Source organism: Melozone crissalis, unplaced genomic scaffold (genome assembly GCF_028551555.1).
Source record: "Melozone crissalis strain CALT ecotype California unplaced genomic scaffold, PUWL_Pcris_2 ptg000041l_1, whole genome shotgun sequence".
Lineage (NCBI taxonomy): Eukaryota > Metazoa > Chordata > Aves > Passeriformes > Passerellidae > Melozone > Melozone crissalis.
The window spans coordinates 11,197,383-11,220,981 of NW_026535819.1; the positions used below are offsets into that span (position 1 = coordinate 11,197,383).

Here is a 23,599-nt window from a genome sequence, read left to right on the forward strand (position 1 = left end):
GGGGAGGACCTGCCTTGCCTGGGTGCCAGGTGAGTGATTCACAGGTTGGACTTTAGCTACCTGGTTTGATTGTCTGTAGAAATATTCAGGGACTGAGTTAATTAGTGGGGTGTAGTGGTTTGAGCAGAAGTTTTTGGGCTGTGTACCGCCATGTGGCACTGCCTGGGCTGACCCAGGGGAGTCTCCTGTTCATCCAGTGCCTCCTGCCCAGCTGGCTCATGGGAAGTTAAGCAGGATTACTGTGAGGGAAACAGAGGCTGATTTTGCTTCATGCATAAATGTAAAAAGGGTCTTTCTCCAGAAGCAAAAGACCCAAGTTTTCCTTTATTCATAATCTGTCTGTACAATATTTTGAAACATTTCATTTAGCCAAGAGTGAGTCCTGTGTAGAAAATGCTTCCTGGTTTGATAATGACACTTAGATAAACTCTCATGCCATCCTATGATGTTATTTTATACTCTGAGGCATTGTCCTTCTATTCCAGCTTTATGTTCAGAGCTGCTCTAAGTACAAGCTTTTGCTTCAAAGCCTGTAACATTTCCAAAAAGCAGACATTTCTTGGGACATCTTCCTGAAAATCAGACTGCTTATTTGGATTCCATGGAAACATTGATCCAGAGCTACTCAGCCTTCAGGCCACCTGAGCATGAATTCGCTGCCTGTGGGTACCAGCGATCACTGGAGTTGGAATTCTGCATGTCTTGCTTCAGATTTTAGCAACTCAAATAGATGTTGCTGGTTATAATTTATTGATGTTGCAGCTCTAGGAAGCAAAATTGCAAGTAAGACCTTATTTTTCACAAAATATACCTGGAAATGTGCAGAGAGAATGGGTTTCTGTAGCTGCAGGACTGTCTGCGCTGGCTGTCATGTTTACACGGAAATGCCGTGATTGATCTTCCTTAAATGTGTATATTCCTTTTACCAGTGGTATGCCTTGTTTATAAACCAGACTTTATCCTCAAAATTAGATTTTTCACCTTTTTTGAAAGGCTTTGTAAACCTCTGTACATTATGAAAAGAGTCTATGCAAAGTATTTACAACATGCTTCAAACCTGACATGAACCAGCAAGGAAATCCAGCCATCACTTATGTGACTAAGAGTGTTTATGAAGTTCTTTTGACAACATGGTTTTGGTGAACAGCTTGCACCTTCAACAGCTCATTGCCTTCTTGTGGTTGGGTTTTTTCCTAGCATATAATGTGCTTTTCTTTTGACATTCCTATGCTTTGACATTCCTCCATGTTGGCTTTGGGTTGGGCTCTCTGATTGTTGGGTGTTTTACTGAAACCTTCTAACCCTTTGTGTTCTGTTGTGCTTCCAGCCACTGATGATATTGTGAAAGTTGAAGTCTGGGATGTAGTGGACAAAGGTAAGATTTATAACTTTCTTTCTAGTGGAGATGCGTTGTTCTTTCTCAGTTTTAATTAAAAACTTACATGGAATTCAGAAATACATGCTTGCTTCTGCTTTTAAAAAAATCTGTATTTATTATACCACTTCCTGAAAGAGTAAGGAAGGGAGAGGTGAGTCCCCTATGCTAGAACCCATTATCTGGAATCTAAACTTCAGATCAAGCCCAGTGTCCAGAAGCAGTTGTTCCACATGCTTATGACAGACGAAGTGCCTCCTGCTCTGTGTATTCCAATTCTCTGAGCTTCAGAATAAACTTCACCTTCTCTCCTTTATAGTTTCCTTTAATGTTTAGACAGGTTTTGAGTTCTTTGTTCTGCTTATAAAAGTTCTTGTTGAGCTGTTTTTCTGACGGTATTCTATTGTTAAATTGGTAAAACTGTAGCTCCAGTGGGTAATGTCTGCAGGGGGGAAGGATGAAAGAGAAGCCAATTACTTCAATTCACTAGGACAGAAAATGCAGTATGTGCATTCCAAAACATTTTCTAAATGCTTAGCCAGGGAAAATTTTATGCTATATAAATACATTTTTCATTAGTTTTCATTTTTTGTCAGAGTATAAACTTTTGTTTTATAAAGAGCAAAACCAAACCCCAGAACGTCTGTGATGACACAGTCTGGATGCAGTGCAAACAGGATGCAGTGGGATCTGTTCCTGGAAGGGGTTGGGGTTGAGATGTAAATCTCCACAGCCCATTCTGTACCCCAAATGCAGATGTTGTTTGGCTTCTAAGAGGCATTTAGTACCAGCCAGGCTCCTCATTTAGTGTGTGAGTATGGTCAGGAAAGCAGCTGCACATGTGAGCAGCCCTTGCTCTGTGGGTGATGCTTCTTGTTTGGTGTCTGTCAGATTTGTTTGCCACAGACATCAAAACTCAAGCTTTGATGGTTTGTCTGGTGCTGCCTTTCCTGCAGTCTTGGCTGGAATCTGTGCTCTCAGGTGTTCCTCAGCAGAGTGGCATCTCAGAGGCACCACCAGTGCAACTTACACTTGTGTTACACCACAAACTAAAACTACAATAGGGAGTGGGAAAAGGAGAAATGTCATTTTTCATGACAGCTGAACTGTATTCGAAACAGAGAAAAAAGAAAGACAATTAGCAGTAGAGACTCTAGTTCAGATACCTAATGGAGCCTTCAGGATAAATTTGAGTCAGGAGCTTTAAATGAAAATCCTGAGCACTTTATCTTTTTATGTTTTAAGGCCCAGTTTTCACAGGGTTGACAAAACCTTGCTTAGGCCAGAGTTACTGCTGAAGTCAGTCTGATTAGTTTGGCTTTCAGATTGTGAGATAACAAGTGGAGGGCTGGAATCTGAGGAAAACATCTGTGTTCTCGCTGCCTTGCAGCTTTGGTATGAATAGAGAGACATTTAATTTGGGAATCATGTAGTTCCAGCACTTATTTCTGTGAATAGCTTCTCTGAGCAGAGTCATCTTCTCAACTAGAGGCTTGTTTTTTTTGCAAAGGGGACGGGATGTGCTATGAACAGATGTTGATAACAGCTCTTCTGGTCCTGCTTTGGTTTCTGACAGCAGAGCCTATGTTGGAAATCTTAATGGAATCTCTTCCCTTCATATTCTTTTGAAATAAAACTCACTCTGTTAAGATCCATACTTATGGACCCCAGATATGTATTTTTTTGCAATCAGTTGTGCTCAATGAGTGCAATGTAAAAATCGAATCATGATGATGTTTATGAAATTGCATCTTTCCTATTGCCATAGCATTGTGGATTCCTGATAAGCATAGCTTTAGGAAAATGTTCATATTAAGCAGTAAGAACTTGCTCATATCTAACTTTCATCCTAATGTTATGACATTTTTGTTTTCCTTCTGTATGCTTAGGACAAAAAATCCTCCTGCGTGATGCTTTGGGTGAGAGCCACACTGGACTGTAGACTTGCAGTAGTAAATATCCAGTGCTGCTTGGACTTGATTCTCCTTCTTTTTCCCTTGCCTACCAAATCCTGGCTCATGTGCATATTTAAAGTTGGGCAGAACACTGCATTTATCAGGCTGGATTTGAAACTGTCAAAAATGCATGTTCTGAACACACATTTCAACATTAAATTCTTTTCCCTGCATTTCCCTGTTTCATTTTCAGAGGAAATTAGGAGACCTCTGTTTAAATGATGGGGGAAACTGTGTTGAAAATCCTGATGTGGGTTGTAGCTTAACTAACTAACATGAGCATACATGAACTGCAGTTTTCAGCTTCAGTTGTGTAAAGCAGCTTTGGGCTCTCACCTGCTGAGGAGTGCTGCTGTTCTGCAGTCACAGGGGGATGGGAAAATTGCAAGAGTTGCACCCTGAAAACTTGGTGTGCATTTCTGGGCTGAAGTTAACAGTGATTTTCCTGAGTGCTGTTTCTCCTGGTGCTCCCTAGAAGTGTCCTCCCTGTCCTTGCTGGTTCAGCAGTGTGGGTTTTCCCTCCAGAATCTACTGGGATGCAGAGGGCAGCTCTGCTGGCCCTGCCTGGATGGTGCCTTAGCTTGGTATTGGTTATTTAGCGTCCAGATGATAATTTGGAAATGTGGGGAGGTTTGTTGTGAAAGCTTAAAGCTGTGATGTTGGTTAGTGTGGTGAGGCAGTGGGGAATGGCAGCTGTCAGACTGTGCTGCTCCTCTTGGCTTGCTGTTGACTATTTGGGATTCTTTTTTAAATGTGCAGACTCCCTGGAGTCCAGACTTCCTTGCTGCTGCTGCATTCTCCTTGGGCTTGCTCAGGGAGCTGGGATCATGTCTGGAAAGCTGCCATTTGTTAAAATTTTCCCAAGATGAGCTTGCCTCCAGCCATGGATTGTATTGGATTTTGTGTGGCGTGTGTAGTAAATATCTCCTTTGCTGCTCTTGGAACTGACAGAGCACAGGAAAGATCTCTCTTAGCAGAAGTCACAATCCTGACTCATCTTTCTGTCTTTGCAGCAAGTTGTGTAACTGCTGCAGGTCATAAAGCTATAACAGATCCTGAATTTAGAGAAGCTGCTTGAATGCAGGGGATTCAGGAACAGTTGTAAATTCCTCTCTTGTAATTTCTGCCACTTTGGTTCCCACATATTTTCGGATATGGGACTGAAGTCATCAAATCATATTTTTCTTCTGTTGCCCACAAGGTAGACAAACATTTTCCCTTGAATTGAAGATACCTTTCCTCCTTGCTGCACCTTCACCCCTCTGCCTCCCAGACATGTCCTGCAAGAAGAATGAAAGATCAGAATTCATATTTCTGTTATTTTCAGATGTTCCAAGTTAGATAACACAAGGGATGCACATATTCCAGATGTGTATTTTAGACTGGTGAAGGGTAGCAGCCCCTTGCATGGTGGACAGCATTTGTTGTACTGAATCCTTCTGTCCTGCAGCAAAACTGATGGTACATACTGCTGCAGAGACTCAAGTGATGATCACAACCCTATTGTCCAGTAGGAGCAGTTCTGCAGACTGCTGGGCACAGCTGCCAAGTGTATTTAGTGCCAGAGTTGCTCTTATGCCTGTAAATGAAGAGCAGCCATTGTTCTAGGGAGGGGACCTGAGCCATAGCAGCATGCACACCCGCGTTTTCTAGTTGAAACTCCTCCATTACACATCAGTACAACCTCAAAATCTGGATCTCATGCATACAGTGACACAATTGTCACTGTGCCCTTGCTTTATAGGCTGAATTACATCTTGTCACTGCATAGATGTTATCTTTGTCTGGTTCATCCTGCAGTTTGGGTTCCAAAAATAGAGGCTGTGCCTGAATCTGTGCACACATGCGCCTTTCAGCTCTCTGACTCCTTTGAGGTGACCTCCTTTGCAGCACTGATGAGCAGAGTGTGAGAATATTACTCATTCCTCTGGATACACACAGAAAACCATGAGCATGGAGAGGAGTGTGGGTTCTGTGTTCTGTCTCAAGGCATTGACTGCAAATGTGCCCAGGTTAGACAGACACCTTGATTTCTCAGGATGGGAGGAATGATGGAGAGTATTTGTGGTTGCTTGGGCTTCTCTTTTTAATACCTAAAAATGTAGGTCATGCCAAGCATAATTCAGAAGTGACTGCAGAAATAGTGATGTTTGGATATTCAGAGAAGCCACACAAATGTCACTCACTTGAAATTAATTGAATTGAAGTGGGAAAAAACATGCATGGCCTAGACATCCCACACCTTCAGCTGCATGGGGAAGAATCAGAGCCCGTACTTGGATCCCTCAGGGAAACACATTGCCCAAATGAAGAGGGATCAGGATGAATATTTCTGGTGCTTTCAGTTGGCAGCAGTAAGCTGACATGAGTGGGGCAAACATTGTGCAGTGATGCACAGAAGTACCCCCAGAATCACCTGCTATAACATGCAGCATTAAAGCTTTTCTGAATAACTGTATTTTCTTACTATTTATCCCTGAGCTGTGTGCAGGAAAAACAAACCCTGTTTCACATGCAGCATCTGGCAGAACCCTGAATTCCACATGTGATTCAGCAGAGTTAAGAGCTAGTGGAAGCTGGTTTGATCCTCAGTGTTGGAGAGTCTTTTACAGAGTCAATGGGAGGGTTTTTTCAGGTGCATCTGAGCTGCCAACACCTTCTGTTTTCAGCGACACAGGAAATTTCTAGAAGTGATGAGAAGCAATTCCAAGACTATGCCAAGTATAATTTAGTTAACTCTTCATTATTTAGACTAGGAAAAGACACAACAGAGTTATTTCAGAAGTACAGTTCTTAAATGCTGTCAGTAACATCTGGGAGGTACTTGGCATCTGTCAAACATAACTCCTGATCTTGCAGGGTTATTCTTTGTGCAGTGCTTATCATTGATAAAATTCTGGAAACTCAGAACATTCAGTTTAAGCAAGAGGCCACAATTTTTTCATGGCATGTCCACACTAAACCTCTTTGGCAGTAGGTGACAGAAGATGTTGAGATTCCTGGCAATCCTTAGAGCCAAGTGTCTACACCAGAAAATCATGTCAGCTGATGGCTGCTCTGTTAATCATAGCTACAGATACCCCTCTCTGCTGAGACTCCAGGCTGTGAGATTTGGAAACACAGTTAGTGTGTAATTGACTTGACACAAAGTTTCCAGGGAGGCTGAAGTTTTAAAAACACTGTTTCTGGGGTGCTGAGTTAAATGCTAGTGGTACTTTAAAATGTCAGAAAAAGCTTCAGTAAGGTGTAAGGAAAGAGAGAAGCCTCAGGGGCTGCCCTTTAACTGCCTTAGAGGAAGCAGATGAGTTGAGATTCTTGCAGGTGGAACCATGGCTGTGGGACTGCAGGGCAGATCTCTAGAGTGGTTTTCTAGTGTCTTCTACAAACGTTAGGCACGTTGCTTCTTGCACTTTTCTGGGAGTCTAGTCAGAGCTGTACCTGCTTCCTGGCTTATTTTTGTGTGCTTTGGGTGATGCTCCTGGAGGATTTATTTTCTGCACCTTCACTGGTGATGGCCCGACCTGACCCTCTGGCTCTGGCCTTTGGTCACATATAGGCTGTGTCTCCATCTTCACAACTCCTTTCCCACAGTTTATTTGATTTCTCTTGGATTTCTCCTTGGATAAGTTCTGTCTTTGGATTGCTTTACTGCTCATTTTTTAATAGACTATCTGGGATTCCTCAGCAAGGCATGCCTATCCCACCCCTCCTCACCCCCCAGGCTTACAGTAGAAGTAGGATTTGCTTTGAGGTTGTGTTCTAGCTGTTGTGTACCTGTCCAGACTCATCTTCCAGTTCTTTGCATTCAATGTAATGTTTTTTACATGTTTTTACTATTCTTTTTAAGGAAAATGCAAAAAACGAGGAGATGGTTTGAAACTGGAGAATGACCCTCAGGAGGTGAGTCACCTATAATTCAGAGGTCTGAGGCCTCTTGTCCACCTTTGGTCCATGAGGACCAAGTTCTATATTTGTTCCTGCCCTAAGGCCTTCCTGGCAGGTGGGTGAGGGACAGTGGATGATGCCAATGCTCTTCATTCTGTGCTCAGTGCATTTCAGCCCTGCTCCTGCCCTCACTGCAGCTTCCCTGCTGTTTTCCATTCTGTCACTGGGAATGACTGTGCCCCACATGTTTGCTCAGCAGCTTTGTACCTGTCTTCCTGTGGGCAAAAGCAGAAATTCCTTTTGTCAGTGCCTTCTTGTGGGGCCTGAAGAAATGACTTGATGCCCTGCTCTGGCCGCTCCTCAGAGCTGGGCTGTTGCGCTCTCACTGGTGCCCATCTGCTCAGGCTCAGATGAGGAGAATTTTCCTCAAAATATTCTCCCATGGGAAAAGCCTTTATGAGAACAGTTATCACAGCTGCTTCTTCCTTTGCAAATGTGGGTGCATTTTCCACTGCTGGGAAAGGAGTGAGAAGTATTCCAGGGGCACCAAATTCCAGTAGGAGCCATGGAGACTGAGCTGGGACCATGGAGACCAAGCTGAGACCAGTACTATGTGGACTTAGCAGCATGCAGAGTCCAAAAGCCAGTTGGGTACTAATCCTGTCAGCCATCCATGGGAGAAACTGCCCCCTGCTTTTGGACACCAGCAGCATTAAGAATAGAGCCAATATCTGAGTCAGAAAAAAGATGGAATGGGAGCTGTGTCCTCTGTCCTCCACTCTGTGGTTTGTATGGACTTCTCTTGCCAACACAGGATTTGGGAGCACAGGGGAAAGGACAGGGGTGGGCTTTAGCATGTGCTGTCAGAGACCATCAGGTGCTTCACATCCTGTTCCTATGGGAAGTGGAAGCTGGGAACCACCAAGTATCTTATTTCAATGATAATGGTGTGAAATCCACAGGCACTCCTCACAGTGGTTGTCACTTCAGAAGGTTTGCTCAGTCAGTACTGTATCCATTGTGTTCTGTATCAGCCTGAAGTTGAATCCAGTTATTTACTGCTTCTTTGCCTTTATTTCCTCAGGCAGAATCGGAAATGGCTTTGGATGCAGAGTTCCTGGATGTCTATAAGAACTGCAATGGTGTAGTGATGATGTTTGACATCACCAAGCAGTGGTAAGAGACCTTTACTGGCACCATGTGATTCTCCTTAGTTCAGGCAAAACAAATGACTTCCAGATTTCCAGATTCCCAGTGTAATTTGGAAGCTGATAACCTGCCTAATGAGTTGGAGCAAGCTTGTATCCTTTAAAATAAAAGCTTTATCTTGTGACATGGCTTTTAATACACTCCTCTCCTGGGCTTGATCCAAACAAGCAGTGTCCCAGTGGGTTGTGTGCTGCAATTGCTGATGTGCTGCTGGCTGAGGCTTGATAATTAGTGCTATCACAGGTGCAAAGTGCATGTTGCAAACCCCTGCTCACCAGAACGCAAGGGAAAGAAGGATGCTAGAAATTCCCAAGAAACTGGAATTAGTAAGGATTATTTAGAGGCCCCAGGCTGTATTAATCTACAGAAGTAATGAACTGTTGGTTTTACACATCTGAGGACAGTAAGAGAGATAAGGAATCCAGAGTGGAAAGAGGAGGGGGTTAGAGCTCCTTCTTTATATTTAGGCTGGTGTTGTTTAGGTTTGGTGTGGATCAGTGAGCCTGTGGACAGCTGAAGGGAGGGAATCCTTTCCTTCTGCTGACCCCACAGTTTTTCAGGACTGAGATTGCTGTAGGAGATGTGAAGGTTCTGTTGAAAGTGGACTATTGAGCTTTTGAAGTTGGTTTTGAATAAAGAATCATGCAAACATATTGTGGGTTAATGTGTTTCTCTGATGGGGTAAAGAAGTCACAGACTTGGAAGGACTTTGGAAAAAAAAATTCCTGTGTTTTTTTTTCTTTGTGATTTGTGCATGAAACTGCTAACAGAAGGATGTTCCCACTTATCTGCTCTCTCATCTGCTCTCTCCCCTCTGATGAAGGACATTTAACTATATTCTGAGGGAGCTTCCTAAAGTGCCGACCCACGTTCCAGTGTGTGTGCTTGGGAATTACCGGGACATGGGGGAGCACCGGGTCATCCTGCCCGGGGATGTGCGGGACCTCATTGACAACCTGAACAGGTGAGCGGGCAGGGAGGCAGGGCCCAGCTGCTCCCTGCCATCCCCGGGCAGTGACCACGTCCCTGCCGTGTTCCACATCCATGTCACTGCCATGTTCCACATCCCTGTCACTGCCATGTTCCACATCCCTGTCCCTGCCATGTTCCACATCCACGTCCCTGCCGTGTTCCACATCCCTGTCCCTGCTGTGTTCCACATCCATGTCACTGCCATGTTCCACATCCCCGTCCCTGCCATGTTCCACATCCATGTCACTGCCATGTTCCACATCCCTGTCCCTGCTGTGTTCCACATCCACATCAGTGCCATGTTCCACATCCCTGTCCCTGCCGTGTTCCACATCCATGTCCCTGCCGTGTTCCACATCCCTGTCCCTGCCGTGTTCCACATCCATGTCCCTGCCGTGTTCCACATCCATGTCCCTGCCGTGTTCCACATCCATGTCACTGCTGTGTTCCACAACCCCGTCCCTGCCGTGTTCCACATCCCCGTCCCTGCCATGTTCCACATCCATGTCACTGCTGTGTTCCACATCCATGTCACTGCTGTGTTCCACATCCCCGTCCCTGCCATGTTTCACATCCATGTCACTGCCATGTTCCACATCACTGCCGTGTTCCCCATCCATGTCACTGCCATGTTTCACATTCACGTCACTGCCGTGTTTCACATCCATGTCACTGCCATGTTCCACATCCCCGTCCCTGCCATGTTCCACATCCGTGTCACTGCCATGTTCCACATCCCTGTCCCTGCTGTGTTCCACATCCATGTCCCTGCCGTGTTCCACATCCGTGTCACTGCCATGTTTCATGAGCATGTCACGTGTGCCCTCTGTCCTGCCGCCTGCCTTGGGCTCCCAGAGCTCGCCGTGTCTCACAGCAGCAGCAGCTGACACCATGGGCCCTTTGATCTGGAGCAGATTGTTCGCCATGCTCCTGGAAGCAGCATGAGACAGCATGTGCCTGGCAGCATGTGCCTTTCAGAAGTGCTGTTCCCAACAAGTTGTCTTCTTTCTGGATAGTCCTTCTCCTGTGAGAGAGTCCTCTTCCCATAGCACAGCTGTTCTTTGATCCAAGTGGTTGAGCTCCACGAGAGCCAGCCAGTGCAGCTGTGTCCTTGTTCTGCCTCTGAGCATCCCCCATGCAGCACTTGCAGGGCACAGCCAAGTCAGATGTCCCTCACCAGCCAGACAAGCATTTCCCTTAAGCAGAGATCTGAGGTGCTCTGCTGTGTGGTACAAAATAGTATTTGTTGGTCAAGATTCAGTAGATGGTACCTTTGTATATAATTTTATGTTTTCAAGGTATTTTTAAATTTTCCTCATTTCTTATTTGTTTATGCATGTGTCAGGCACAAAGAAATGGTGTCAGTTTTAAGATGTTATCCGTTATGAAATAATTTCTTTACAAAAGAATTTCTCAATATTATTTTTGTCTGTCCGATTGTGGTTTTTAAAACAAAAACCTTTACTGTGAAATGAACAACTTGTAAAGCTGTGAATCCCCAGTTTAGGAAACCAACAGTGTCCTGACAGAGTATTTCTTAGCCTGGCAGGCATGTGACATCGTCACACACCAACAGCCACCTTCTGCCACCCTTCAGTGTGAATTTGGGCTGTACACAGAATAATGAGTCCAAGCAGAATGACGCCCTGGCTCCATTGGAGGGTGGGGGCTGGCTTGTGGGGTGGCTCATGGTGTGTCAGTCAGTCCTGTGCAGGCTCTGTGGGTTGTGCTGGGTACAGTGTTTTCCTCTCTGCTCGGCACAGGCCTCCCGGCTCCTCCTATTTCCGCTATGCTGAGTCTTCCATGAAGAACAGCTTTGGCCTCAAGTACTTGCACAAGTTCTTCAACATCCCCTTCTTGCAGCTGCAGGTAAGGCAGGGATGTTATCCTGATGTGCTGCGTGTGTGGGACAGATGGGATTTGCTTCCTTTCTAAGGCAGGAATTTGGTATTTGGGGTTTCATTTGCTGTTCAAGGATCCTGAGTAGATTCTTCTTTTCATTAGAGTTAGCATAACAAAAGTATGTCAGAACATTAGTGCCTGTGAGTGATTTAAATGTGTCTCTGGTTGCAAGAGGCCAGCTGTGGTGAGTTCCCAATGCTGACCTCTGGAGAAAGGCTCCATTTTCACTGGCATGAAAATGGCATCCAGTGGTGCAGTTGCCAAGTCAAAAATGTAAAATACACACACCTGTTAAACTTTGAATTTCAATTCTGTTCAGTTAAAACTCAGATGAGAAGAGATTTGGCCATTATCTGAGTAGTTCAGGAACCTCTGTTTGCTGAAAATCTTAGCCTTAATGGTAAAGGGCATTAGATATGAGATCCATGTGCTTGCATCCTGTTCACATGGATCCAGTCTCATATTTCCTTCGTATTTGAGGATTCTTGGGAGGGCTGAGGGAAGGGCAGAGGCTCCAAAGGGTGGGATTCTCATCTGTGGGCCTTTAGAAGATGGGCTTTTGGGGTGATCCTACAGGGGTCCTTTGGGATGAGTAGCTTATGCTTTTTGAGGGCACATATGATGATGTGTCACTGTTTTCTATTTGATGGGGAAAACCCAGGCAGTAGATCTTTATTATCTCTTACCAGTAATTGAAGTGTATGTGTGTATTTTTAGATAAATAATCCCCAGTGAAATGCTAGTTCAGAAGAAGCTGAGATATATTAATGGATGTTACCAAGTCCTCAGGCTGCAGAGCAGAAAGAACCAGGATAAGAGAATTGAATGTATAAAAGCTCAGTGAAACAAGTCTAACAATTTTTTGAGCGGGAGGTTGTAGAAACATGAGCTGTAAATCCAACCTGCTGTTCAGTGGAGAAGATTGAAATTTGCCAGCATGTTGCTGGTGAAATGTTTGGGTTTATGACACTGCACATTTGAAGGCTTTTGGTTGCCTCCACCCAGTTTTTGGGGCTTTACTTGATGTCAAACTTCACCTAAGATGGACTGCATTGGTTTCTCCAGTGCCCCTTGCACTTGTTCCACAGGTTTATGGGCAGTGCCTCATGCTGCTCCACAGTAACTGCCTTGGGGCACTTCACTGCTCCCAGGCACTCACTGGGAACCTTGTGTTGGAGTGCAGAGGGACCAGGGCTGGCCCTCATCCAGTGCAGCATGAGCTGAATCTCTAGGAAAATCACATCTAGACTTAATTCCTGAAGGTTCTTCTTGTATCTTCAGAGATCCTTGCCAGCACCAGGCTCCAGAAGAGAGTTTTTCTCCTTGGAGCAGAGCAGGATTAAAGGAGAGGGATGGTGCCTGGTATGAAATGCACACAGGATTCAGGCAGCCTCAGGTGTTTCTGTGCCTCTCAGCCTGCCCTCCACAGCTCTCCAGGGCAGAGTGGTCCAGCTGTGTCTGAGGCTGTCTCTCAGCGGGGTTGGGGTCAGTGTGTGGTTTTCAATGGCACTTTCCTGTGCCCATTTTGTAGTCACACATCTTCCCCAGCAAAAGCAAGGACTGAAATCCATACCCCCCCAGTTCAGAGCTCATTCTCTTTGTCAGCTTGAGCTCTTCAATTATTTATCAGTTCCTCTCCAGGGGCAGGATTGGCAAATCCCAGGATGCAGTTGAGCTGTAGGTATATCTGGAAACCCACAAATGGCATCAGGTCACCCAGGCCTCCATATGCTGTGTTGGAAGGAGACAGGATTCTGCAGACAGCTGAGATTGCCTTTCCCCAGGAAGCCCTTACAAGTGCCTTTCAGCTAAAGCACTGGTCTCTAGCACGTTATTTATTCCCTTCTTTTGGGTCATTGCAAAAAATAAGCTGTTTCTTTAATATTTTAATAACCAGCATGGTAAAATAGAATGTATTTTTTTAAAGTGTTTGAAAGTTGATTAGTAGCGATGAATTTATACAAAATTGATTGGACGTGTATCGTTATTAAGTATATATTCTTGATTTATTGTGATCTGTGAAAATTGAAATAAATAAAACTGGTGTATGTCTCAGTGCCAAAGTGTAAGGCAGGGCACACCGCTTGTTTAATAGACAAGTCTAATTAAAGTCATTATCAAAGAGCCTAAGGTAAGCACTGGAGAGCAGTAGCCCTTCTGTCTCTGTTTGTTCAGCTAATTTGCTCAGCATGTATTTCACCTGTCTTAGGAAACTGGGGACAAAGAAGCAGCAGACTTGCCCTTTTTTGTCTCATTTTTGCTTATACTGCATAATATTAAATACTGCAATAATATGAAATGATGATATCTAATGCTTCTGAGTTCTTGATTTTCTTGAATTCTGAAATCTGGGATTTGAATTCTCAAGTCCTCATTAGTACTTCTGATGAGGGTAACAACTTTAAATACGAATAGCATATTTTGCTAAATCTTTCTTGTCCGTAAATGACAATAAAGGAATTGGCATTAAGTAATGACTTCGTAATTCCATGCATACATGTTAATTAAAGTCAAGTTTCCATCTGCAGAGAGCACTTGAATATGATGAATAAAAATTACTCAGCAAAGAAAAGAGAGATTGCTCCAAGCTCTTAACACAATGGCAAAGGTAAACATGAAGACTCTGAATGCTTTGGAAGCAGTAAATTAGCTTAAATGATCACAGAAACACATTTCAAGAAGGGCTATGTCTTCCAGTAAATTAGGGTTATCAACTGTGATGAGTCACCTGGTCTTACAGTACAAAATAAAAATTACTTAAACTTTTTTGCTGATTTCAGTCATAGTAGAATCTGACCTGGAAGGCTCAGGCTGTGCTGTGATCGTTCTACAGAGCACAGCACTTGGTGGGGTTTGTGTGAGCCAGATGAGTTGATTGCTCTTCAGACCTGTGCAGTGGCTTGATAGCTTCAAAGTTGTCACATCTGTGAAACCATAATGCCAGCAGCATGTGCATGTAGAGACTGAACACCATTACTTCATGCAAATGTTTGTCTTCTCAGATGGATATTATTCTGGGAATTATGTAATAGATTTCCTTTTGGGCTTTAAATTTGATGGGATCTTTCTGCAGTGAGTTCAAGTGTTGTCAGACAGGGAATTAAGAATTCACCATGGTTATTGATGCTAGCCTTCAAAAATATTTGTCAGAGCAAAGCTGAAATGTACTTGGAAGATAAAGCAGTTATCAAAGCAAAAATCTTGGCAGTTTGGAAGAAGCCTGGGCTTTCTCTTGCATGTCCTCCTGCCCAGGCAGGGATGCAGCCTGTGGCACCACAGACCTGCTGTCACAGGAACCGTGCAGGGCTGGGAGTCACCAGCCCAACTCTGCACAAGCTGGCCCTGCTCCTGTGCCACCCAGTGCACGGGCAGTGGCAGAGGGAGGATGGATGCCCTCAGGCACAAGCACGAGGTTTTGACTGCGCTGTTTGGGAGGTGAGCTGATGGGCAGGGCCAGTGCCCAGCTGTATGCCAGCCAGCTGTGTCTGAGCAGAGGGCATGGGGCTGTGGGGCAGCATTTGCACCGCTGACAGCTCTAGTCTTGTCCAGGGGATCCAGAATGGTGTTTCTGCAGGAGTGGGTGCTGTGTCAGCCCTGCAGGGCCGCAGCCCGTGGGGGAGCTGCCTGTGCCTGTGGGTATCGATCGCTCCTTGCTGTCGTCTGGATGTCAGGAAGAGAGAGCCCTTCCTCTCAGCTGAGGTTTTTGTTCGAGTTCTGTGGGAAATGTGGGAAAGGAAGGGCTGAGTGGGGCAGTCCTGGATTACATTAGTGCACTCAACTGACTTTATTGCCCATTGAAAATGGGGTAGGGTGTCTGTCCCCCATCTGTGGAACAACAGCTGGAGGCAGAGGGGCAAGGACTTCCAAAATGTCACTGAGTTGATAGGTTATGCTCCCTCATCTACCCCAATAGCAAAAAAAAATATTGGGAGGCTTTGCATTCAGCTGGGTCCTGCTCCCAGAGGGGCTGATCTAGCACAGAGAAAATCAAAAGGCCTGAGTGAATGAGTTGCACAGCTGATCTCTGCAGGGGCTGAATCCTTTCTCCAAATGTAACTGGTGCTGTGGTGTCTGAAATAACACATTATTGATTTATGGCTGAGAATAGCTGACAGAACCAGGTGCTCCTTACACACAGACTTCATGGATTATCTGCTTTTTATTCCCTTTCCCTATGTGCTCTGTATTTAAATGGACACCATGATCAGGGCCAGGGCTCCTGTTGCACATGGTATTGTGGTACAGTAGTGACACAGGATCTTAGTGCACAGAGATCTGTTACAGTGACCCTTCTGCTCAGACCCAGCTTGTTTTCCTTTCCTCAGAGGGAGACGTTGCTACGGCAGCTGGAGACAAATCAGCTGGATATTGATGCAACTCTGGAGGAGCTGTCAGTGCAGCAAGAGACTGAAGACCAAAACTACGAACTGTATGTCACTGAGCTGTCTTTTCTGCTAACTAACTGCTGCTTTGGGTGTCACATGAATGTTGGGCAGCCCCAGCTGTGGTATGTGGCCAGATTGAAGGGTCTAGGGGGTAACATTTAGGGATCCTCTGGATAAAATGTTGCTTTTGAATGTCATCACCTGAAGAAAAGCATGCACCTGGGGATCCCTGTGAAAGGTCTGGTTCCTACAGGCACGTGACTGGGGAGGGCAGGGCAGGTGGGGCTGAGCAGCACACCTGGAGCCAGCACATGCTGAAGTAGATAAAGTGCTGGGAGGAGATATTTTCCATCTCTCAGCTGCTCAGCACACAGGTTGTTTCCTCTCCTGGCTGTTGCACTCCTGTGTATTTTGTGTCTTATGACAGCAGAAAGTAATAGCAACTATACTGCTGTCTTTTGTTCCCTTTGAGCACTTCTGAACTCTTTGGTATATTTCTGTGTCTGTTCTGCACCCTGTCTGCTTGTAATGGTGTTTGCTAGCTTTAGCCCCATAAAGCCAATGCACCTGTAGCACAGTGAACAGGAATTCATGTTCTGTAAATTCCCATGACAAGGCCTTTATTGCAGTGATGTGCAATCCAGAAAAGTCAGCCTCAGAATGTATTGAAAAAAGATTATTTACAGGCAGCTTTTGTTTGGAAGTTGGAATCGATGATTATGAAATATTCATGCACAGGCTTTTGGACAAGCATTTTTCAGACCAAGTTTCAAGGTTCTATAACCTTGTTCAGCATGTTTTCCTTGGAGGGCATTGAAATACCCCAATTCACACAAAGAATGCTGTTTCCAGAGCATTCACCTCATTCTTCTCCTGAGGGACTAGTTAGTCACCTCATGCCTTCAGCACTTCTGTTGATGTCCCTACTCAAAGGACTGGGCTGCGTGGGCTGTGCTGTCAGATTGTTTTCATGCTTTTGTTTGTACTTCTTCAGTAATGGGAGGATACTTAATAGAATCAGGAGTTGGCAGAGCTGTTTCAAATTCACTGCACAAGATCTTTCTGTTTTGTCACCTCTTGCCCTTCCAGCAGCCTTAGTGTGTGCTGGGTCTCCATATGTGTCACTTGAGCTCACAAATCGAGCAGAAAAACAGCTTGGATGGGGCTAGGAGCAGCAGTTCAAGGTGTCCCTGCCTGGTGAGCTTTAAGGTCCCATCCAACCCAAACTAGTCTGAGACTCTGTGACTGTGAAATCTGTTTTTGCTACATCTACCTCAGGGTTAGTCTGTGTTGGGCTGGCTCTGAGAAGAGATCTTAGATCTTAAAGGCAGCAGCAGCAGTGTGGTAGTGCTGGAGGGGTGGCCAGACCTCCTGGTTCCAGTAACAGGTATTAGATTGGATCATCCCACCCAGTGTGGCCACACTGCCCTGCTGAGAGGCTGTTGGCACTGTCAGACTGCAGATTAACTTAACATGGCCTCAGAAATATCAGAGCCTGACAAAGGAGGAGTTGATGAAATATTAAAGCAAGACTTTTCTCTAGGATTCTGGTTTAGCAAATAAAGTGACATCCTTGTGCAGCTGGCCAGCTTCTGCATGTTCATATCTGTACTGAAGCCAAAGTTCTTCACTCTCAGAAAATAACACTTCTTTAGAGAAAGGGCTTTAAAATGCCCCTGGATGCTTCCTGGGTAGAGGCACAGATCCCAAAAGAAAAGCATCAGGGAGTGTCATGTGTCAGTGCTTTGATCACACTGACTAAAGAGAGCTATTTTGGGGTTTTTAAGGTTTTTCTCTGTACCCCAGGTAGAAACAGAGAGTCTGTTTGTTTAAATGGCACCTGTGTGGGACAGATGAGCTGCAAAGGGGTTACTTCAGCCCTGGAGTTGAAAGGTATGCACTTCTTACACTCAGTCTTTATCCCTGCAGGAGGTCTCCAAGCATGAGTTTTATAGCCAAAGACCTAATTTAAAGAAATACTCACATTCATATGTCAGAGAGCCCAGGTTTGGGTAAAGCCTCAACCTTAGTAAACAGTTTGGGCTAGGAAACAGAGAACATATGGGCACAACTGTGTGTGATGGAATCAGAGCTTGCAGTATGAGGCAGGTCTGCAGTGCTCATTGTTAGGGCTTGGGAAGGTCCTTGCAACCATGCTTGTCAGATGCCCCTCATTTTGGGATTACCAGGTGTTCTGGTTTGAAAAGACAGGTGCCTGCTAAGGAAGGCAGGAGCCTCCCTTGAAATGGAAAATGCAAACCCCTCCTTCTGAATTATTATAATTTTGAAATTATGTGGCTCTCAGGCAAAGGTATGGGAGTAGGAGTAACAGTTCTTTATTAGGAAAAAAAAATAAAAATAAACAATGCAGTAATGCAAAACAACACTGGCAAAGTCAGAGCAGTCCCTGCCCCCTTGTGTGCCAGGGAGGTGTCCCAGCCCCATCCCATGGGGGCTCAGCCCTCCTGCAGTGCCAGCTGTGGCTCTGCTGCAGCAGGGATCCTGCACAAGGGGGGAGTTTTCCTCTGCAGCTCCAGGGCTGCTGCAGATGGGCCTGGGCTCCCTCTGGCCATGCAGGGCAGCACAAAGCTGCTCCTCTGGCAATGCAGGGGGCAAAGGCTGCTGTGCTGTGCCAGGCCCAGATTGGATCCAGGCAGGAATGCTTGGCTCCTCCCCTGGGCGCAGCATCTCCCCATGGGATGCTGGAATGGGATCAGCCCTGCAGGGACACTCAGTGGCCATGGACAGCAGAGATCTCCTGGAGGGAGGGTTGGCTGTGGGAGAGAGAAAGAAAAAACTGCCCCACCTGGTTTTAGCAGGTGGCCCAATGAAGAGAAGATAACTGCCCCACACCTAACAGATGGCAGTAGAATACACACCCAGATCTTGCATTTTCCAAACTAAGACACCAGGTTTAATGTGCTACATCAGTGAATGTCCAAATGAGCACCTGGTACATTGTCTGCTGCCACTGGCCCTGTGTGTACAGTGTGTGTGTTGGTGCAGTGTGACTTGGTGACCCTTGACAGATCACAGAACTGTGGAATCCTTAGGATTGGAAAAACCCTCTGAGATCATCAAGTCCAGCTGTTAACCAAGCACTGCCAAAGCCACCACCCAACCATGTCCCAAGGGCCACATCCACATTTTTCAGACACTCCAGGGATGATAGCTCCACCACTATCAGAGCAGTCTGTTCCAAAGTCTGGCTGCCCTTTTTGTGAAGAAAGTTTGCCTAATATCCAACCTGAACCTCCTCTGGTGCAACTTGAGGCCTCTTTTGCTTTTTCCTTTTTATTGCTTGGTGGGGGATCCCAACCCTCCCCTGTCATACCTCCTGTCACGAGCCCTTTATGTTAGCTGCTTCAGTTCAGACAGCACTGGGAGTTCTGCTGTGGGTCACCCAAATTGCACAGGAAGGGGAGATGACCACAGGTGTTTGGGGCCACAGGCCCTGGTGTGGCTGCTGCAACCCTTCCTCAGAGGCCATTCCTGCTCTCCTGCCATAAAATCAGGGCACAGAGCACAGCGAGGTGACAGCGCTAGGACATCTCAGTTATTCACCCCTGTGCAGTCTGGTAGCTACTCTGTCACAGTGACCAGTGCTAAATTTGGCTCAGTGAGAACTGAAAGAGAACAAGAACTCTTCCTCCTGCTCCAGCGGGGGGGACCTGAGGACAGAATGTCACTGATGCAAAATGTGGATCCCAGAGACAACACGAGGTGGCACACGACGCTGCCTCTTCCGCCTTACGTAAGCCAGCCTGGGCAGGCTCTGCCTGGATATGCCTGTGGGAGACACAGTCTGCTTCCAGTTCCTTCCCTCTGTTTAGGCTCCTCAGTGCCCGACACACCTCTGGATCTGGTACTCTCCGTGCTTTCAGCCTTTACATCTTCAACGCTGCTAGAAGAACATTTCACCCCTTTTTGAATTCTTGAATTCTTATTAAACAAACAGTAATGGCTTTTATGATGTTCTGAATTTGTACCTAATTTGCTCGGTTTCTCCATTTTTAATTGTACCAAGCTTATCTTCTGTTTTCAATGTGCCCATTCCCCCACCCAGGGGTGCCAGGGCTGGGCAGCCCTTTTGGTGAAGAAATTTTCCCCAGTACTCAACCTAAACTTCCCCTGGCACAGCTTGAGGCTGTCTCCTCTCACCATGTGGGTGCCAGACCAGTCACTGCAGACAGGTATTTGGGCTCTCTTGCTGAGGACTGCTTTGGGGAGACACATTCCCCAAAGAGACAGCTTTAGTCACTGCAGAATCATTGGCTAGGGGGATGGGGGTTTATTTGCTTTTTTTCCACATTGAGCATAGCACATAATTTCAGGAAGACCGTGGTGCTGAGTAACACCCGCACAGTAGCAGGAGGAGCTGCTGTTGGAGCTGTTCTCTGGCATCCTCCACTGTATGTGAATACAGGTCTGGAGTGACAGCAGCTACAGGCTGAATTACCAGATGGGAAAGTAAACCCACTCCTGCTTTCTCTTCCCCTTGCCCCACTTTTATCTCCTCCACTTGCTGTGAATCTTTGTGGTCATAAGACCGGTCAGGAGCCAGCCTGAACTGGAATGGGACTTTATCTAGGTCATATTTTTTGGGGGTGCTGCATTAAGAATTAAGTGCTTCTAAGCCTGTCATCAGTCAGTCTTGGCTGAGAAGTGGAGACATGGAGCATGTCCTGTATTTTATGGAGCAGGGAGTTACCCTGCTGCATCCATTTTGTCAGGTGGAAAAAACGATGACAGCAGGAATTAAACCTGCTTGGCTGTTGATTCTACATGCAGGGACCTGGGCTAAGGGGATTGAGGCAGTAACTTTAATGAGCCCAAAACAAACATGTGAAAATTAACCCTTGCTAACCCCAGTTAAAATTATGTCATCCAGCCGATTAATCTTCATTTTCACAATTAATAAAATAACCCAAATCCTTTCTTGCCACATGAACAATTTATCACAGCACGTTAGAACGAGGAGCCAAAAAGCTTTAGGCTGCTCCCACCTTCAATATTAAATGAACACAAGCACTGACAATTTTAGGAATTGTGAGGCTAACAAGTCCTTTTGTGTTTGCCCTGGGGGCAGAGCAACAGTAACCTCAGGCCCTGATGAATTTTGTTCCCACAGAGCATGCTCATCTTGAAAATTGCATAAAAGTCTCCTCTTGCAAGCAGGTCCAACCACCAGTGAATTATTCAGGAGTTTGAGGATGTTTTGGACTTGTTACTTGGTCTGTAATGGAAGGATTGAAAGGCAAATAAGGAGCCCCTGTGAGTGAGGACAGGTGACCCATCTGGACATGCACAGTATATTTGCAATCTCTGTATCCCAATGGAATAAAGGTGCTCAGGTGTGAGTTCACCTTGTGCTTTAGTAGGACCTGGTCTGCTACCCCCAGAGTGGGCACAAAGCTGTGTATTCCACAGTGAGGTTTTGAGGGAGTCCTTTTCCAAAGGTCTGATGGATAGAATGAGGAATGGACAGATTGTGTAGAATCTGAGAAAAAACAGACGCATGGCAGGTTTGGCCTGGTGTGTTCCCAAAACAGCCACACTTGTGCCTCAGAGGAGTGTGTGTAAAGCCAGAGAAAGCATTCATGCATTATGTAGTATTTTCAAAGTGTGGAGGATGCTTAGACACCTCCATCCTGGAAATTACTGCGAGCTTGCTGGCAGCATTTAATGTGTGCTGGTTTTCCACCCACCTCCCTCACAGAAGATCTGTCTATAAAAACTCAGCAGAGCTGGTTTCTGCAGCCTGTGTGGATAGAACCGGTGTCAGACCACCCTGATTTCCCCAGTGTCACAGCACAAGGCTTGGCCCACGTGTCTAGCTGGTCAAGGTGACATGAAGCACACGTGTCACAACTGTCCTCAGTGCCGTGCTGGGGTAGGAGTCTGTGTTGTGCTGTCCCCAGATAACTTGTATCTTCCTACTAAAGAATTTGCTGTCCCCTGTTTTTATGCCCTTCACACACCACAGGTGACTAAAGGTACAGGAGCACAGGTGCAGACAAAGCCTGCATGTGTTTTATCCGCAGTCTGGTTGTGCTGGAGGGAAGGATGACACTCTTTATACTCCAGTTATGTAGTGGGATTTTTTTTCCTCCAGCTCTTAAATTTCATGTGTTTCTGGAGGAAAAACAGGTGGTAGTTGCAGCCTTCCCTCCCTCTGGAGCTGGCTACTTTCCCAGAACAAAGCAGGTTGTTTCCAAAATGGGCAGCTTTGGCAGAACCATGTACAGTAAATCTTTAAATACTCTGGTATTGTTAAAAGTTTTCTGTGCTTTGTTGAGTCCAGCTTTAACTATTCTTTGAGCTTCATATTCTGTATACTGATGTGACTCTATACATTCTTTGTGTCCCATTGTTTCCAGATCTTCAGTGTACAATCATCTTATTCTACCTGAGTTAGCCAGTTGCCTCGAAGGTGGGACTCAGCAACTTGAGGCTCAGAAGTTGTTCATTCTGTTTTCAAACCATGTTGGTGATTTAGGTGTTCCCACAGACAGTCAGGAGAGCAAGTACTGCTGGCAGCAGTACCTTGGCTGCTGGGTGCAGCAGTGCCCAGGCTTGCAGGCTTCCATCCAGGATTGCTGTTGCTATAAACAGGAACATGGGTGTGTGTAGGTCATCTGGATTAATCTCTCCTCACAGCTGGGAGGCAGGAGTCTTTAACACTGAGTGGGTCTTGGAGGAGGAGGAGTGAGTACCACAAAGCAGAGCTGTTCAGTTCTCCTGTCTTTGGCTCACCAGAAGGCCTGGATCAAAGCTGAGACAGGAGGAATGGCAGAATTCAGCACTCAGCATATGTGATGTGGAGCCGAGGAATTGTACATTGAGCCTTAGCTTTGTTGGATGGGGGCTGAATGGCAGGGCCTCGTGGTTTGTCTTTCTCACCCCACAGACACCGTGCGTGCCCTGCTTGGAGGATGCAGAGCCATGGCCTCCCTCCTCAGGAAGGGAGCACAGTGATGGACAGGTATTGAGCACACACTATCATGTTCCTGCAGCATGTGTGATGTCTTGTGCACCTTCCAAACCACCCTGATGCAGTCTCCACAGAGCTCAGTGCAGGAGTTAAACTCCTTTATGTTTTTTCTCTGGTGCGTGACAAATCCATGCATCATTTTCAGTGGAATGTGTTGTCGCGCAGCTCGCCCCAGGAGAGGGAGGATGGGGACTGGATGCTGCATCGCATACTCTGAGCTCAGCTCTGCCAGGAGCTTATGTTGGTGTAGCCAGTGTTCTGGGTGGAATAGCCACATTGTCTTGGCCTGGGTCCTGGTGGAAGCATCAGTGAGAAGACCACAGCATGGCACTGGTGTAGGCGCCTTGACAGTCTGCAGCTTCCTCATGAGGGACAGTGGAGGTGCAGCACCAATCTCTGCTCTCTGTGGTGAGGGACAGGACCCAGGGAGTGACTGGAGCTGCATCAGGGCAGGTATAAGTTGGATATCAATGGACAGCATGTGACAGCCAGGCTCTGACATGGTTGGGATTGCAGTCCTTAGTCCAGACTTCCAGAATGAGCGAGGCAAGTCTTTCCCAGCCATTCTCCTGTGGAGAACTGGGAGCAAGAGCACTTTTCCTTACCCTTGAGTAGATGACAATTTTGTTTGTACTGTTGAATTTCTTCCTATTTCTGTTACTTGGGATCATCCAGTTCTATCTGTATCTTGTCCCTGTCTGTTTATGTTGCCTCACTAATCCTGCTTTTTAGTGCTGCCCTTGATCTCCACTTTACCCAGTTACTTAGTTAGGAAGGACTGCTGGTTTTCCAATTTCCAAGTAACAGCTTCCTGGGGCTATTGCTCCCTAGGGCTCCAGACACTGCTGGTCACAAAGTACATTATTTTGTTCCTTAAAAGTATATCAGTTTACTGCCTTAAAATAGGAAGTCATGTCTCAAG

The 23,599-nt window shown here is 45.9% G+C and overlaps 1 protein-coding gene across 1 annotated transcript in view; it reads left to right on the forward strand.

Moving 5' to 3' along the window:
• RABL6 (RAB, member RAS oncogene family like 6) overlaps window positions 1-23,599 on the forward strand; it is a 53,464-nt gene that overhangs the window by 11,077 nt on the left and 18,788 nt on the right. The window contains exons 3-8 of the mRNA XM_054283989.1: window positions 1,328-1,375; window positions 7,178-7,230; window positions 8,300-8,391; window positions 9,248-9,388; window positions 11,160-11,265; window positions 15,624-15,727. Of these exons, the coding sequence (XP_054139964.1) occupies window positions 1,328-1,375; window positions 7,178-7,230; window positions 8,300-8,391; window positions 9,248-9,388; window positions 11,160-11,265; window positions 15,624-15,727 (544 nt within the window). The remainder of the gene's footprint in view (window positions 1-1,327; window positions 1,376-7,177; window positions 7,231-8,299; window positions 8,392-9,247; window positions 9,389-11,159; window positions 11,266-15,623; window positions 15,728-23,599) is intronic.